The sequence below is a fragment of the Ovis canadensis genome, chromosome 3 (assembly GCF_042477335.2).
Source record: "Ovis canadensis isolate MfBH-ARS-UI-01 breed Bighorn chromosome 3, ARS-UI_OviCan_v2, whole genome shotgun sequence".
Classification (NCBI taxonomy): Eukaryota; Metazoa; Chordata; class Mammalia; order Artiodactyla; family Bovidae; genus Ovis; species Ovis canadensis.
This window is the reverse complement of record NC_091247.1, coordinates 172,260,588-172,278,992: the sequence shown is the minus strand read 5'-3', so window position 1 is coordinate 172,278,992 and position 18,405 is coordinate 172,260,588. Positions and strand designations below refer to the sequence as shown.

Sequence of the window (18,405 nt, the reverse complement as noted above, 5' to 3'; positions counted from 1 at the left end):
GAAACAATTGAACTCAAGTTTTAACAAATGCAGGAACATAGAAAAGATCAAAATTTGGAGTTCCAAAGCTATAGCTAATTCTATTCACTTTAACAAATATATCTGAGGCATTCTACTAGGCACTGTGGAACACAAAGATAAAGAAACAGACCCTGTCCTCACAAAGTATATAAGAGCTGGAAAAAAAAAATAGATTCATACTTGACTAAATAATATGCCAAGTAGAGCATGGTCAGAACATGAGTAGCTATGACATGTTATAAGAGCCTAGAGATGGGAGAGAGAGTAATATGTATATGGAACAGGGAGTATTTCCTGGAGAAAGGGAATTGAGACATGAGAAAGTAGTAGCTGGCAAAGGATGGGAACAAGGATGGAGGGAGCCATGTAAGCAATGTAACAGCAGATACTTGGAACATAAAGAGCCTGGTATGGTCTTTACCACAGAGGTGTATTGGAAGCTTGGTGATAAGAGTGGTGAGGAATAAGACTGAGATGTATACTTATATCAGGACGTGTGCTGCTGCTGCTGCTAAGTCACTTCAGTCATGTCCAACTCTGTACAACCCCAAAGACAGCAGCCCACCAGGCTCCCCCATCCCTGGGATTCTCCAGGCAAGAGTACTGGAGTGGGTTGCCATTGCCTTCTCCGAACAGGACATGTAAATGTAAGGAATTTGGATTTGTTGCTTAGGAAATTGAGAGGCACTGGACTGAGGGGATGATGACCGCTTTAAGAAAATATTAATAACTCTGGCCATCTGGCCACTGTCTAAAGGTTAGCTAGACTAGGAAGAGATAAGAGAAAGAAATTAGCTAGGAGGCTTTTCAAATTGGGCAGGAAGTGATCGTGACCAGAAGTAGGGCAGCATTCATGGGACCAGAAAGGATGGAAGGCAGCAGGACAGCCAGCACTCATCAGGGGTCACCAGCTCTCTGTGGTGAACTTTGCAGTCTAGTCCCCTTTACCAGATGGGGCAACACACATCCTGGAGTGCGTTCTTACATATTCTTATTTGTCCCTATTTCTATGTTTCTAATTGAGTTCTTAGAACTGGTTAAAGTATGTTTTCTTTCTATACAAAAGGTTGCAATAATAGCTGTGATGGGCCGCTGTCATGATTTCATCAAGAGCTATCAAGCAAAATGACACTGTCTGTATCCACTAAACATTTCACATAACAGATGGAGACACCATGTTTCCTGATAAATGCCTTCCATGGTCTGTCTCAACACAGAGTGAACAGAAATTTTGCCTCAACAACATTCTATTTCTTTGGTGTTATTTCAGGTAGACCACGTACACATGTCAGAAACTGGCTGATTCGCTGTTGGGCTGTGAGGGACCTCCTGTGACCTTTCTGCCTAGAAATGAAGACAAGGGAAGCACTAAGCTCATCAATTCCTGGGAAGGCTGCCAGAGGGATGCTGCAGTTGGCAAGGGGGGCTGGGAGGGCACAGACAGTCTCTTGCTCAATATTTGCCATTTCCACCTTAAGAAGGAGCATCTGTTGATTCTATGAGTGGTGGGCCTCTGAGTTATTACAAAACTAACAGAGCCAACATTTTGACTTTGAAATTCTCATGGGCATTCACCAGTTTTACGAACAAGACAAAACATTCTGAATTGCTTTCCATCCTCCAAACTCTTGCTTTCCACATCCCTCCTCCACATGCCATCAGGGTTATCCTGGCAAATCTCAGGGTGGGCCATGGGATCCTCTTCTGGGTGCTGCCCCCACTGTCTCCAACCCCCCACACCTCACCCAGCCCTGCTTTCCCAGGGTCCTACACTCACCCTGCACCCCTGACACCCTGATATAACATCCAGCTCCATGACTTCACATCTCATCTCCTGCTGGATCCTTGGTCAGGAGTAGGCGCTCTTCATAGGTCTCCAGTGAGAAGTTTCATGAGCAACTACTGAAGAGGCACTGTGTCAGTTACTGGGCGAGGTATTGAACTTCGAAAGACGAAGCTGACCCCCGAGCAAAGGAATTCAAAGTCAAGAGATAGGAAGAGACACAGAAAGAGAGAATGGCCAAAACAATATACAATAGTAAGGGGGCACAGGGTATTTGGGGGTGCAAAGAAACATGGTCTTTATTTCAGTCTACAGGCTAACAGAATGCTGCCTGAGCTACTGGAGCAAGGACCAAGTCTAGTTCAGCTTTCTCTTTTCACACACACACACACACACACACACACACACCTATGTGAATGAGATTTGTTTAAATGATAAATTAGAATAGTTACCATCAACAGTCCCCCCTTTGAGAAGGAAGGATTCTAGCAACCTTGCCCTTTTGTGTAAGTGTAGCAGCCAGAATGGAGGAAACAGGACAACAGGAAGGTGTCAGAGAGACAAGGCGACCTCAGTAATCAAGAGCTGAGCCAGAATGGGAAGCTGAGAGGAGACAAAACACTCCATGCAGACTGAGCTGGAGGGAGTACATGTGCAGTTGCTCAGGCATGTCCAGCCCTTTGCAACCCTGTGGACTGTAGCCAGGCTCCCCTGTTCATATTTTCCAGGCAAGAATACTGGAGTGGGTTGCCATTTCCTACTCCAGGGATCTTCCCGAACCAGGGAGTGAACCCACATTTCTTCCATGTCCAGCATTAGCAGGTGGATTCTTTACCACTAGCACCACCTGGGCTGGAGGGAAAGGTTCAGAGGTTAGAGAGCAGCCATGGAAGCCAGGGAAGCCAAAGAACAAGGCAGTTGGGAAAAGGAGATTTAAAAGAAGATATGCTGTATATGATGAAGGGATTCCCTCTCGGATGTCCTTATGAGAGGCTCCATAAAGATTTAGATGTATTTTCAACTGTTTTCAAGATTAAATTTATGTTTCTTTGAATGCCAGACTTTTCTTGCTGAAGGCCACCAGGCAGCTGGGCTCATTATGAACAACATCTGGGTACCTATGACCATACTCAGCCAGTGATTAAGCTCCTCCTGACAGGGACTTAATTGTACTGATTTCAGTATGTTCTTATCCCCTCAAGCCTAGAAAATTTTTGCACATACCAGTCTCTCAAAAATAATGTGTTAATTCATGCTAATGCTTAATTGTATTTTGTTCTATGTTTTCACAGTACTTTGATATTTGGGATATGTTAACTAACTTTAATTGCCTTATACAATCGGGTGTCCCACACATGTTTACAAAACTCATTTTAGATGACCTGGTAAATATATTTTAGGCTTTTTGTATCACTATTTTTTTATCATTCCAAAAAGGTGTTTCTGTCTTAAAATCAGAATGGTTTGTATCTTTCCTATGCTTTAAAGCACTTGATATGCCCTGAAGATACCCCATAAAGTGAAGAATGACAGGTTAAAATAACCCAATGATTCAGAGCCAGTGTTGTTCATTTTGGAAGAAGGACATGTTTTCAAGCCAGAAGTGACTGGAACACCTGTTCTGTAGCCCTCCCAAAACATCTTAAATTAATATCTGTGTTCTCAAGTTTTTGGCTTATTCCAGACCATAGGGATTTGGAGGGGAAAAAAGAAAAAAAAAAAAAAAGAAGGGAATGAGAAACATAACAAGATTCACTACCTCCCATATCAACAAGATTCACTACCTCCCATATCAACCAAAGGCACATTTTCTGAACCTTTATGTTTAACAACCCACCAAAAATCTATACTGTGATAGAAGTAAATAGATTATAGAGGTTATGAAATCCTGTCCAATTTCAAACCAGAATCGATCTCTTCAAGTGTCCTAGTTAAATTCTAATTAGCTCCAAGTGAAGGTTGTCATGACAACGAACCAGCAGATTCTAGTCAATGGAATTTATTTGGTATAACCCAGAACCTAGGTGCTTTTGTCCCTTACATGTTGGTTAGTATATTGGAAAAAATAAAACGTTATATTTCACAACTTTCAAATGTTGTGAATTAATTTGTTTGCTAATTCACCTACACTAAAAGTATGAGTTTTTTCCTCACTTTGTGACATTCCTGCATATATAAACGCCTACCAGAACCGGAACACATCTCAAAATGCCCTAGTTAAAGCTGAAGAGACATTTTTAAGTTGGAGAATAAAACAAATTCAAAAACATAGACGAGAACATCAGGACTGAAAGGAGTTTATTCTTCTCAAGAACTGAGCCACTCATATATATCACTCTAGTCAGGACATGAAAGCAAGATGCAAAACTTGACTCAGGCAAGGTGGGTCATCTGGATTCTCCCCTCTGCCTGCCAAATGCCCCCATTTTCCCTGTTTACTCCTAAATTGTTTGTATTCATAGTCAACTTCTTGACTCAGGAGCTGGGCTCATGGGGATGAGCTTGATACTGCCATCTGACTCCCAGGGAAATTCTGATGACTCATTCTTAGCAAGGAGCCATCTCTTCATCTCAGTGGTATCTGAGTGAAAAGATCATGGTTAGAGACAAGGAGAAAACTAGTCCCAGAGAAGATTAGGTGACTAACCCTTGGTAGTAAAGCTGAGTGGCAGAGCACAACCTAGAATGCTTACTCTTATGGACACTCAATCTCCTGTCTCAGACAATGTCAGCTGGGAAGACAAATGAGTTCAGGAGAAACACAATCACTTTCCTTTTAGGAACTACATAATAATGGATTCAAGGACAATTTCAGCAAAGAGTAGTCTAGGTTATGGCTCAGGGACAGCAACGTGTTAAGTTTGGTCCATGACTAAAAAACTATGATTGTAAGAGATTTATGAAAGAAGTTTAACAATGAGTTCTTGAAAACAGATGTGAAAGGGCAACAATGCACTTTAGGAAAAGAATTACATCTATGAATCTCATGAGCTTGAGGTATCTGATCTACCAGGAGATTTATTGTAATTTCCCAGGATAGTATTGCTATCATTAAACATCTGGTAATTTGTGTCATAACATTCGAGGACCTGTAAAGGATGTGCAACTAAAATTCTAAGCCATCAATTCTATGATGAATGTAGGCACAGAGCACAGGTGATACAAACTCTGGAAAGTTGTTTCTTTGCAAAGACTAACTGTTCTTGCCTGATAATCCTCTTACAGCTGGACTGGTGCTGCCACAACAGGGAAAAATGCACTCATTCACTTCAGTGGTAAATTTAGACTGAAAAACACCCACATGTATATTCCAAAGATCAGGAGAGTTGCTAGATTTTGCACTTTCCCATAATTGGTGTGAAGATGAGGTAAACAAGAAAACAAAGTGTGCCGATACCAATAATACTCTTTAAGAATTAAAAATGTTTTCTTATTGGTAACCAATTAAATATCAAATAGCAAAAAGTAATTTAAAAAAAAAAGAGTCAGCAGTTCACAAATAAACAAAAGATCCTAAAAGCTAACAAAGAAGTCAAACAGATATGTGACCCAAGTGGCTGGGAATTCAAACAGAAAAGCAGCAGAGGGAGGTCCCAGAATTAGAGTTGCGCTACCGGCACTGGGGGTGACCAGTCCTTAACCAGAGTCAGAGAGGGGCCTCCAGGAAGGGAAAGAAGAGTTGAGACATAAGTATTTATGCTTAGGTAAAAACGTTTATGGATGAACATGACAGATCTTATGTAATGATCAGAGAGAAGCTAAAAAGAAAAACATAGAGGAAAAATCAAACCTTCTACAGGAAAGGAAAATAACCACAGTACCCACTAAACTGTGAACACTGTTTAGAGGGTTATAATAATGTAAACACTGAATGACGGCTTAATTAAATTCTGTGATATAACAGTATTTAGAAAGGAAGGGGAAAGAAACAGTTGAGAAGTATAAGGGATTCAAGTCCTTACACATCATAGTAAAATCAATAGATACTATATGGAATTGATACATCAAAGGAGAAAACTAATTATTTTTGGCTCTCATTAGCATTATTCATCAACTACTCTGGCTTTCCTCTTGCCAAGTTGGTAGCAGAATTGTTGGCATGGTTGTGAATTATTCATCCAACGACATGTGAGAGGAAGTGACATGATGTAAACCTGCAGAGCCAGGCTATGATGTGTTCCCTTTCTTCGCCACAGCCCAGTGCCTGGAGATGCTCCAGAGAATGGATGTTCTGCCAGCCTGGAGGCTGGTGTGAGGAGCCATGGAGCCCAGTGGACTCACTTGGATTTGAAGTTGTATTGGTTGCCTTGTTTTTTGCAACTGATTCTGCAAATTATTTATAGACTTGGAACTAAATAACAAAAGGAACAGCTGAAAGAGTTGCAAGTGGACTGCTTGCAAGACTGCAAGCTGTGGACATGTTGGGCAGGAAACTGTCCTTTTTCATTTTAAACCTTGTCCATCTATTTTTTTTTTTTTTCAAAAAAAATTTGCTGTAGCAACTAGGGAACATATATCTCAAGAAACTGGATGAATGTACAAATGGAAATTCAAAGAGCAAGTGGTTAGGGGAGGACACACATTCTCTGCTTCTCTCATTTTTCCATAGAGGATTAGGAACTTCCACTCCACTCCTGAGAAGGAGGGACACTTGTAGCTTCTTTCAGACCTAGCCAGGAGAGCAGAGTCACTTATTTGATTGATGAGTCTGAGAAAAGTAACAGAGTGCGCTAGGCTCAGTCCCATCAAGGCAATCTTTGCTTACATTTTTGGAGGCACCCTGCCTACAGGACTATTATTCTCTGCTCCTCCATGTGGTCAGCCTTCCAGGGGCAGGAGGGGAGTGGTGGAAATCCGATGGTCACACAAGTATGCTAGATAACTAAGTCTGGCTAATTCAGGGGTGGAATGGTAATAAGCTTATTTAGCCATAGATCCAGTGCCATGTTTGCTAATCAGTTTTATCAACAACAATGCTGATGTTTTGACATCTCCATATACAGTATCCATTTCCTGTGTCGCATTTTTCAATGGGTTTAGAACAAAGTAGGAATAGAAGAGAAATAACCCTTTCCTCCAAAACATGAACATCAGTCATCACAAAACCACTCAACTCTGTAATCAGATGAGTAACACATAACGTTAATATAATATGGCTTTTTTTTTCTGGTTAGAAAAATACAGATGTGCAGAAAAAGTCTGAAAGATATATGCTTATCTATATTTTCTAATTTTTCTTCACATATTATTTACATAATAAAAATGCTCAAATATTAGAGTGAGAAATTAAAAGTAACATTATAAAGCTATACAGCATTGTTCCTTAGGAGCCATGGTGATATCTGAATAATTTCTCTTGGTTGGCTTTGTTTTCATTACCATCTGATTCTTAGTATTAGAAGAGCTTTGAAGAAAACATTACTTATGTGTCCAAAAGTTGGGTCATATTTGGTTCTCTAAGTAGAGAAAGTAAAGGCCAGAAGAACCACATGATCTATGTTTAGTTACATAGATAATGTTAAGTTATCTATGTTTAGTTCTGCTCTGACAAAGTAAAAAATAATAAAAATGATTATGGATAATGGCATCCATCCTGCAATATAATTTTCCATTTAACTTACTTCCATTTCTGCATCAATGGATTTCTCCTCTGTTTCCTCTACTTCACGTAAATTTTCATTTGAAGTAACTTTAGGAGTTGTTGGCAATGATATTTCAGCAATTTGCGTAAGATTAGATAGTTTCTCATGAACTGAAATAACTCTAAAAATAATAAACATGTAAGCATTTTATTTTAAGAGAAAGGCATTCATTTATTCCCAGAATCAATAATATGTGTAAAATAAATCCTTAGTTATTTAACACTTAGATTTCTGGCAACCGCCTCCCCAAGCATCACTCATTCAATTATTCCTTCATTCAAGAGACATGAGCAAGAGATGTGATTCTTATCTGTATGATGTTTATGATTTAGTTATACACTCAGTCAGATTTATAATTACAAACTGGCAAAGGCATAATAGAGATTCCCTGGAGGAGGAAATGGCAACCATTCCAGTATTCTTGCCTGGAAAATTCCATGGACAGAGGAACCTGGTGGGCTATAGTCCATGGGGTTGCAAGGAAATGGGTATGACTAAGCACAGCAGCACAAGCACAAAGGCATAGTGAGGAAAGAAATGTAGACAGCCAAAATATTGCTTAAGATGAAAACAAAGGAAATAAATATCTACATGGGCAAAGAAACACCAGGTAGTGACAAAAGATCCACTCCTGCTTAAACTCAGTACCATCTCCAATTGGCTGGCTGGTCTGAAGCTCAGAATTAGGAGAAGTCAGCCATGGCTCTAAGAGACCAATCAAGGAGCCCACACAGGGACGTGTACCATGTGGGGAGTGGGGAGAAGAATCAAGAAAGAAGGAAAAGCAAAAGCCGAGGGAGAGGGCAGAGGACACAGTGGTAATTACACTGAGGCCAGAAAGCTTCTGGAGTCACAGTCCAGTGACTTGTGGAGGTGCTGAAGGCAGGAGTTAACCGAATGAGGTCAGAAGCTGGAAAAGCAATGACAGTGAAAGGAAGCAAACAGCCACCTGCAGGGCTCCTGGTGACTCTAGGATCCAGGCATGCAGAGGACAGGTGTGTGCATAAATGTGCATGGATCCACAGGTCTCGATCCAGGGGTGGAGGGAAATTTTTATGTAAAAGAAGTAGATGATGCAAAAAACCAAAATGACATCAGGAACAAATGCAGGAACATCGATTCCCCAGTGTTCCACAGCACCCTCTTCCTTTGCCTTCTAAAGGATGGTTAACAAGAGCAGCTCCCTGTAGACTGCCCTTGTCTTGACCAGCCCATAGAAACACAAGGAACTCTACCCTGGGTGAGAGAAATAGTCTATTTTCACTGTATCACCAAGGGATGAATCAGATGAACATTTGTCAGTTACCTTCCCCGATAAGAGCCTCAGTGACAGGGGTGTGTCCCTAACTGTAGTCACCCTACTGTTGATCATAAACACCCCAAAATGAAGAGCGTTTTGTAGTTTAAAAAAAAGAATCCTGTCAGTTTCATTACATTCTGTTCTGCAGAAATTATAATCTTCTTCATCATGCAGTTCTAAAAAATAAATCCTGCTATGTTTTGGATGTACAAGGTAAGAGCAGAATTGGGCATGACTTAGTGACCTGAACAACAACAAAGGCAGGAGCATGATTTCCCACTGTTGTGGCTTAATGGTGCTGGTATAGTCTTATGTCTAAGATTTTCTGCCATTTCACTGGAAAATAAACAAAAAACAGAAAAGAAAGTTGACTGAATAACTGAAAGTATGCCAGCTCTTGAAACATCTCTTGTTTTATTCCCTTTCATGGTGAGGCCAGGAAGTCTTTGCAAATGGAAATCAGGAAGTAGGAACCAGACTCTCCTCGGAAGGATGGAGAAGCACAAAGTCTCCATTCACTGAGCACTTAGTAGGTGGTGAACGGGGAGGAGCCGAGGCTGACAGGTGCAGGAGGCTGTGAAGAAACTTGACATCTGCCCAGTGCTTTTGGTTTTACAAAGTATATGCATATATGATACATGCATGTGATGCATATGCATATACTGTCTGTCTTGATCCCAAGAATAACCCCCAAAGGTAGGCAAAGTATTATTTCCACCTCAGAAATGAGAAAATGGAATGGGTTAGGCTTAAGGTCACAAGAGTAACAAATAGTGGAATCACAACTAAATTAACTAAGCAAAGAAAAAAACTGAAAACAAACAAGGAATTGAATAAGGTGAAATCAGAAGAGACAGAACCCTGGCATGAGTGAAAGTTAAAGAGTCTCCATCCACTATTGGATGAAGAGGGAGGTAAATAATGTGGTTGATGCAGAGACTTTTGATGGGGGAACAGATAGGATTGGCCAACTTATAGCACTGGGCAGAGAGGGAAGGATGAGGCTAGGATGGGGATGGAGTTTGGGCTTAATTACAACTTAATATAGAGTCACATTAAGTTATTTTTAAAACACACCCTAAACTACAGGCAAAACTACAGACATCTTTGTACTCTCTGTGATCTGTTTATGAAGTACTAGGACCTGTTACTCCAATAATTTGTTGTGCTTAGTTGCTCAGTCGTGTCCGACTCTCTGCAACCCCATGGACTGCAGTCCACCAGGCTCCTCTATCCATGGGGATTCTCCAGGCAAGGATACTGGAGTGGGCTGCCCTGCCCTCCTCCAGGGGATCTTCCTAACCCAGGGATCAAACCCAGGTCTCCCACACTGCAGGCGAATTCTTTACCTTCTGAGCCACCAGGGAAGCCCCACAATACTAGGACAATACTCCAACACAATACTCCAGCAATACTAGGTCCTATTCTTATTCTTATTTTATTGATAAGGAGACTGAGGCACACAGAAGTTAAGTAGTCTGGTCAAGGATACTAAGATAGGGAAGGCCACAAGTGGCATGTGAACCAAAGCAGACTGAAGTCAGAGTTCATGCTCTTAACCACTGAAATATCATACTTCTCTAAGTAAAAGGAAGATTCTTCCAAAAATATCTTCCAAAAGTTTTCCTGGATTTACCTTGTATATTACTGAAACAGTCAACCTTATGAAAACATCAGCAAAGAGGTTAGAATTGCAGATAATCCATCTTTACTTGCCTTTTTAGTGGAACCCAGAAAGAGCCTACGTACACACTGTTGCAAGCAGTAGACGCAACATCAGAAATATTCAGGGGCTTCATATTATATGCATACAACAATAAAACCTGTAAGAAAATGAAAAGACATCTCAAACGTGACATCAAAATTACACTCCACCTCAAAAACTACAGCATTGGTTCTCAAAACAATGTCATTATACTTTAAAAGGCTTTTCTTTGAAAGAGAAAAAATGAAGCTTTTTCCCCCCAATTCATTTTAAAGAGAAATGATATGAACAAGAATTGTGCAAAGGTTATGAGATGAAAATAAATGCTAGTTGGTACTAAGATTATATTATTTTTGAAGACTGACGTTTCATACTGCAGTTAAGTTTAAATTTTAGCCCTTGAAGGTCCTCTGCAACAAGTTCTAATATATACTTTCTGGTGAATATCCAACTTGGTTTCCTGTTCCTTCTCAATATGCCCCTTTCCCCATCGGTGGTCTTGGCTACTTTTGTTCACTGAGGCAATTCCCTTCTTCTCTTTGTGCATGCAACCCCCACACAATTTTTCAGTCCCCACCTCTAAGATGAAACGTCTCCTAATGACTCGTGCTTTAGTAATTTACCTAATGTTTGAACTCTTGACAGTTCTTAGAGTCAGTCCTACACTCTACGGCACCTCTTTATAATGAATTCACAGCATTTGAGATTCAGAGAAACTTAGAGGTGGTCCACTCTAAGTCCTTCATTTTAGATGTAAGAAAGCTGTGCCCCAGAGTTGGTGATCAAAATTGACTAATTAAGTACATTCATTTACCTCTGGCTCCTCTCTAGTCAAACTAAAGTGAGCGTAAAGGGATGTGGGAAATTCCCTAGCAGTCCAGTGGTTAGAATTCTGCACTTCCACCCCGGGTGGCATAGGTTTGATCCCTATGAGGAGTCAGGGAACTAAGATCCTGCAGTCTTAAAAAAATTTCTTAAAGTCATAAATTCACAAAGACAGAAGCAAAAGAGAAAATGAAGTAGACGAGAGACGGAAGCAACGCGGTGAAAGCACCTGGAAGAGCATAGCTGAGTCAGCAGAGAGGAAAGGTGGTGTCCCACCTGGCCTCAGAGGGGCTGCTGATGACAAGCATGACCAAGAACCTCAACAGCCTCAGGAATAATCTCCCTCCCATCCCTTCTCTGAGCCCTTGCAACCAGGAGACTCCCTTCCTCCTTTTCTGCCTCTTCTACGCTGGCTGAACTTCTTTCACTTTTCTCACTGTTGAGGTTAAATCAAAGAAGAGCTACGGGATGCAGACATAGAGAACAGAGTTGTGGACTCAGTGAGGGAAGCAGAGGGTGGGATGAATTGAGAGAGTAGCACTGAAATATACAAATTACCATATGTAAAATAGAAAGCCAGTGGGAATTTGCTCTGTGATGCAGGGAGCTCAGATCAAGCTCTCTGTGACAGCCTCGAGGGGTGGAATGGTGTGGGAGAGAGGTTCAGGAGCTGGGAGACATATGTATACTTATGGCTGATTCATGCTGATGTATGGCAGAAACCAACACAATATTGTAAAGCAGTTCTCCTCCAATTAAAAATTTTAGAAAAAGATCTATGCTCAGGAAGGACATTAGCCCAGGAATGAAAGGCTGAATTGAAAAGATTGATAAGTGAAAGTCAGTATTCTGAATAAGAGGCATCCCTTTATCCCACTCTAGCCCCTACCCAGAATGTAGAAAACCAAGCAGGAATCTAAAAGATCCTCTTTGGAAAAATTTACCAGATAAAGAGAAGAGAACTTCAGATCTAACATTCCAGGATCCTCCAATGAAATTGCTAGCTCAGTTACACTGCAGTGAGGCCAAAAGTCCATAAGCCTGACTAAATCTGATTCTCATTTTCTCAAACATGAGTGACCAGCCAAGGGTCACTAGACATGAAATGAAAGGTAGAGACCAGAACTAATGTAATACGGGGACTTGGAGAATCAGATACAGGACAGAGAGCAGAAGAAAATGTCAATGAAACCATAATTAATATCCTTAGACAGAAAAAGGCCAATGTTGCATCTACAAAATAAGAACACAATGCTATTAAAATGGAACAGAGAATAAGCACTCTTAAATTAAAAATATATAGATATATATGATCTGGGATGACCCAGAGAGATGATATGGGGAGGGTGGTGGGAGGGGGGTTCAGGATTGGGAACTCACGTACACCCATGGCAGATTCATGTCAATGTATGGCAAAACCAATACAGTATTGTAGAGTAAAAAAAAAATTAAAAATAAAAAATATATATGATCATAACAACTAATCAATAAAAGATTACTGAAATATAAAGTTAAATATATCTCCCCCCAAATAAACCTAAATTTAAAAACATAAATGGTGGGGAGCGGGGGAAGATGAGAAAAGTAAACACTCAATCTAATAGGCTCAATATCTGAAAAACAGAAATTCCAAAAAGTGCAGAGATCATTAGAGGGAGCAAATTATCAAAGAAACAAATCTACATGAACCAAAGAATAAACTTCATATATTGAAAGAGGCACCCTAAGGATGCAGAACAATACCCACACCAAGGTGCACCACGTAACTTTAGAACACAGGGGACAGAGGGGAGATCCGCAGAGTTTGCAGAGGAAAGGCATCACAAATGAAGAACTAGGAATCAGAATGGGAACACAACTCTCAACAGCAAAGCAGAATTCCCAGAGGCAGTGAATAGTGAGTGCCTCCCACATTTTATGGGAAAATAATTTTCAACCTAGAATTCTATGCCGAGACAACAGTGAATTAAGTATTAAAATGATGACCATTTGTCAGGTATATAAGGTCTCTTTACTTCCTATGTAAGTGCAGGAATAATCTCAATCCATCACCACCTTGGAAACCATCTCAGAGGACTGAAATCACGGAACTGTTCCTTGACCAAAGGTGAACGGAATGTACTAGCAAGTAATTAACACAGCTCTTTTTTTGGGTGTGAAACACACCAGGAGGCTGCCTGTGCCAGCTTACCAGCACTATTTTTTTTTTTTTTTTGTAGAAAATACACATGTTGATTACTTACATCTGGAGTCTATTTTTATCATCACTTCTCTCATTGAGTCTGGCCCCACAGTCTGGTTTTGACTACATGATCAGAGACTTAGGAAAGAATCCTCCCAAGTAAGACAGCAGCTTTCTTGAAACCAACATATCTCACCATATTCCAGTGGTTCATGACCCATAGATAGCATGTGTCCCGTGTAACTGAGAGAGGACCAGGCAGCTCCTCCTGGGTTCCTGAGTCTCTCTAATGGTTATCTGTACTTTCTTCATCCTGCCATGCTTTATTTTTTACTAGAGCCTTCCATAGATGCAATTTGTGGAGTCTGGTGAGCTCTGAATTACCAGAACCTCCAGCACATTCTTTCTCAGGAAGATGGAAGATGTGTTCCTTTAACATGAGAGAGCAAGCCAAGACAGAGAGAAACATGGGAGCAAGGGAATCCAACTCAGACAGGAAGGAATTATTAGGAGGATGGGGAGTGGGCTCTGAAGATGATATTTGAGCCATGAAAGTAATTGGTCCAGTTTGAAGCATGTCTCTGAAGGAAAGAAAAAAGGAACTAAGAGACAGCCTCGAGGGGTGGAATGGTGTGGGAGGGAGGTTCAAGAGTGGGGAGACATATCTAAACACTGACTAGGGTCTAAGAATTGTGATAGGACTCAGTTAGGAGAATGTGCAGAGAAGAGTGTGTAAGGCTGATCACTTGAGAAATCATTACCTGAGCACATAATTTAGTTAAATGGGAGAAAGCAAAACAACCAAACAAAACAGTTGAAAGAGTTTGAAGAAATTGCATCTGAGGAGAGAGATTCATGGAGAAGGAGAGCTAGACAGAGAACTGTTCTTTTTTACTCATTAAAAATATTTGACTTTTCAAACTTTGGGAAATTTGACAAAACATTTCTGAAAAGAAAATGAAATGAATCCGAGAGATTAGCTCAAGATCTCACAGTGCTTTATGGTGTTTGCTCTGTCTGTGTTTGTTAACCTTGACTCCCAGGCTAGCATATAAAATCTCTGAGGACAGGAGTGATATCTTGTACTTTTTTAGTAGTGCTTACAGCATCTCCTTTAACTTTTTATTTTGTGTTGGAGTATAGCTGAAGAACAGTGGTGTGATAGTTTCAGGTGCATAGCAAACAAATCGGTCATATACCTGCTACACGTTAATATCTTTATATTTCTGAAATTTCTATTAATCTTCTAAGAACTAATCAAATTCCCCAAAGCATGTTAGTTGAAAATTTTAAATAGAAGCCATGCTTTATATTTAACCCCTGATTATGGAAATGACACTCTCCCTCCTAAAACTGATATTTGTCAATGGTTTTGCAACACAATTTGAAGACTTCTTTAACTGAACTTAACTGAAGCCTGGCATAGATAATTGGATTCAAAGTATAAAAGTCTGAAGTCAAAATTAACTTGAATAAAATAGGGCTGTAATTAAATAATAAAGCACTAAACTCACAGAGTTGTTGTGAGCCTGAGCTCTGGAGCCAGGATGCCTGGGTTTGCCTCCACCACTTACTGGCTGTGTGATCTTGGGAAAATTATGAAAACATCATGCCTCTGTGTTCTCATTTGTAAAGTAGAAGATATGGTAATCTTCATCCAACGGATCAGTGTGAGGACTGAGTCAATGTGAATTGCTTTAAGCAGTATCTAGAGCATTATTGTTGTCATTTGTAGCCCCATGATCATCCTGGCTCCTTAACCTGACCTAGGTACCTCACTTTCCATATTCTTTTAGATCTGCTGCTAATACCAAACCAGCTTCCCATCTGATCCCCCAGCCTGTTCTCATCTAATCCACTTAGTTTTCAGTTGAGAACAGTGCTTAGTTCTATTCCCAACTTGTTTTTACCCTCAGGGAAAAGTTATATCACCTTACATATCCAGGACTGGATTCTTCAGGAGGTAATACGCCCATGAAAAATTTTCCAATGCTTCCTTATTCACTTCTGAAAAGACTTTTTCAATGAAAAAAAGTGATGTGATTTTTTACAAACACCGAGGAATACTATATTTAAAATTGTTTTGTGTGTACATCATGATCAACCGAGATTTATCTCAGGGATGCAAGATGACTCAGTATCATTCAATGTGATGCACCACATTAACAAATTGAAGAATAAAAATTACATGATTATCTCAATAGATGCGCAAAAAGTTTTTGACAAATTCAACATCATTTATGACAAAAAAAATTTCAACAACATGAGTAAAAAAGAGAACATACCTCAACACTATAACAAAGGCCATATATGACAAACTTACAACTAACATCATGCTTTTCCTCTAAGTTCAGGAATAAGACAAGAATGCCCACTATGACCACTTTTATTTAATATAGTGTTTGAAGTCCTAGGTACAGCAATCAGACAAGAAAAAAAGATAAATGGTATACAAATTTTAGAGAAAGAAGTAAAACCGTCACTGTCTGAAGATGACATGATACTATATATAGAAATCCCAAAGATACCCGAAGAAAAACTATTAGAACTAATATAAATGGAATTCAATGAAGCTTCAGAATACAAAATTAATATACAGAAATATGTTGCATCTCTATACACTAGCAATGAACTATTAGAAGGAGTAAAGAACCCTATTTACAATTTCATCAAAAAGAATAAAATACCTAGGAATAGATCTAACCAAGAAGGTAAAAGAAAGACCTGCACTCAGAAAACTATAAGACATTGATAAAAAGAAACTGAAAACAACAGAAACAAATGGAGAGATAAACTGTGTTCATGAACTGGAAGAATTAAAACTGTTAAAATGACCATATTACCCAAGACAACCTATAGATTCAATGTAATCTCTATTGAAATACCAATGGAATTTTTCACAGAACTAGGACAAATGGGGAAACAATGGAAACAGTGAGAGATTTTATTTTGGGGGGGCTCCAAAATCACTGCAGATGGTGACTGAAGCCATGAAATTAAAAGACACTTGCTCCTTGGAAGAAAAACTATGACCAACCTAGACAGCATATTAAAAAGCAGAGACACAACTTTACCAACAAAGGTCTGTCTAGTCAAAGCTATGGTTTTTCCAGTAGTCATGTATGGATGTGAGAGTTGGACTATAAAGAAAGCTGAGCACCAAAGAATTGATGCTTTTGAACTGTGTTGTTGGAGAAGACTCTTGAGAGTCCCTTGGACTGCAAGGAGATCCAACCAGTCAATCCTAAAGGAAATCAGTCCTGAATATTCATTGGAAGGACTGATGCCGAAACTCCAATACTCTGGCCACCTGATGTGAAGAACTGATTCATTGGAAAAGATCCTGATGATGGGAAAGATTGACGGCAGGAGGAGAGGGGGACGACAGAGGATGAGATGGTTGGATAGCAATCAACACAATGGACATGAGTTGGAGTAGCCTTTGGGAGTTGGTGATGCACAGGGAAGCTTGGTGTGCTACCGTCCATGGGATTGCAAAGAGTTGGACATGATTGAGCAACTGAACTGAACTGAATCTTGATACATAAGAACAAAGCTGGAGATATCATGCTCCCTGATTTCAAATCCTACTACAAAGCTATATCAATCAAAACAGAATGGAACTGGCACAAAAACAGACACAGAGATCAATGAAACAGAATAGAGAGCCCAGAAATAAACCCACACCTATATGGTTAATTAATCTACAACAGAAGGCAAGTATATACAATGGGAAAATGACTACTTCAATAAATAGTGCTCAGAAAACTGGACAACTACATGCAAAAGAATTAAACTGGACTATTCTCACACTATATATACACATAAACTCAAACTCAAGTGGATTAAAGACTTAAATGTAAGACCTGAAACCATAAAACTTCTAGAAGAAAACATCTGTAATATGCTCTTTGATATTGGCCTTAGCAATATTTTTTTGAATCTGGCAAATTATATATCTGGTAAGACATTAGCACTCAAACTACACAAAGAACTCAGGCAATTCAACCTCAAAAAAAAGCAACAAATTAGCAACCTGGTTAAAAACTGGACATCTGAGAGGATCTCAGACATTTTTCAAAGAAGACACACTGATGGTCAACAGGCATGTGAAAAATTGCTCAGCATCAAAAATTTTTAGGGAAATGCAAATCAAAACCACAGAAAGATATCACCTCACACCTAAAAGGGCAGCCATTATAAAAAAGACAACAAATAACAAGTGTTGATGAGGATGTGGAGAAAAGGGAACTCTGAAGCACTCCTGGTAGAAATGTAAACTGGTAGAGCCACTATAGAAAAAAAAAAATTTTTAATTAAAGATAGATCTACCATAGGATCCAACAATCCCACCTCTGCAAAAAATACTAATTCAAAATTATATACATGCCAATGAAAATTGTATATTTCTCAGCCATAAAAATACTGAGATCTTGCCATTTTGGACAACATGGATAGACCTAGAGGGTATTATGCTAAGTGAAATAAGTCAGATGGAAAAAGACAAATATGACAAGATTTCATTTATATGTGGAATCTAAAAAACATGACGAAACATAACAAAAGAGATTCATAGATACAGAGAATAAACTTCTGGTCATCAGAGGGAGAGGGGTTGGGGGATGAGTGAAATAGTTGAGAGAGATTAACAGCTACAAACTTTCAGTTACAAAATAAATAAGTCAGAGGGATATAATATGCAACGTAGGAAATATAGTCAATCATATTGTAACAACTTTGTATGGTGACAGATGGTAACTAGACTTTTCATGGTGATTGTTTTGTGATGTATAAAAATATGAAATCATTATGCTAAAACTAATATAGTATTAGAAATCAATTATATTTTACTTTAAAAAAAAATTGTCTTGTCCTTACAGCCCAGGAACAGTGAAAGAAGAATCTACTTTCCACTTCCATTAGATTGAGCTGGTCTGTAATTTCCTC

At 39.5% G+C, this 18,405-nt stretch overlaps 1 protein-coding gene across 1 annotated transcript in view; it reads right to left on the bottom strand.

Annotated features, from left to right (window-relative positions):
* The window catches only part of CFAP54 (cilia and flagella associated protein 54), a 325,750-nt gene that overhangs the window by 26,420 nt on the left and 280,925 nt on the right, over positions 1–18,405 (bottom strand). Inside the window, exons 65-66 of the mRNA XM_069585110.1 lie at positions 10,463–10,569; positions 7,426–7,567 (exon numbers count right to left, since the gene is read on the bottom strand). Of these exons, the coding sequence (XP_069441211.1) occupies positions 7,426–7,567; positions 10,463–10,569 (249 nt within the window). The remainder of the gene's footprint in view (positions 1–7,425; positions 7,568–10,462; positions 10,570–18,405) is intronic.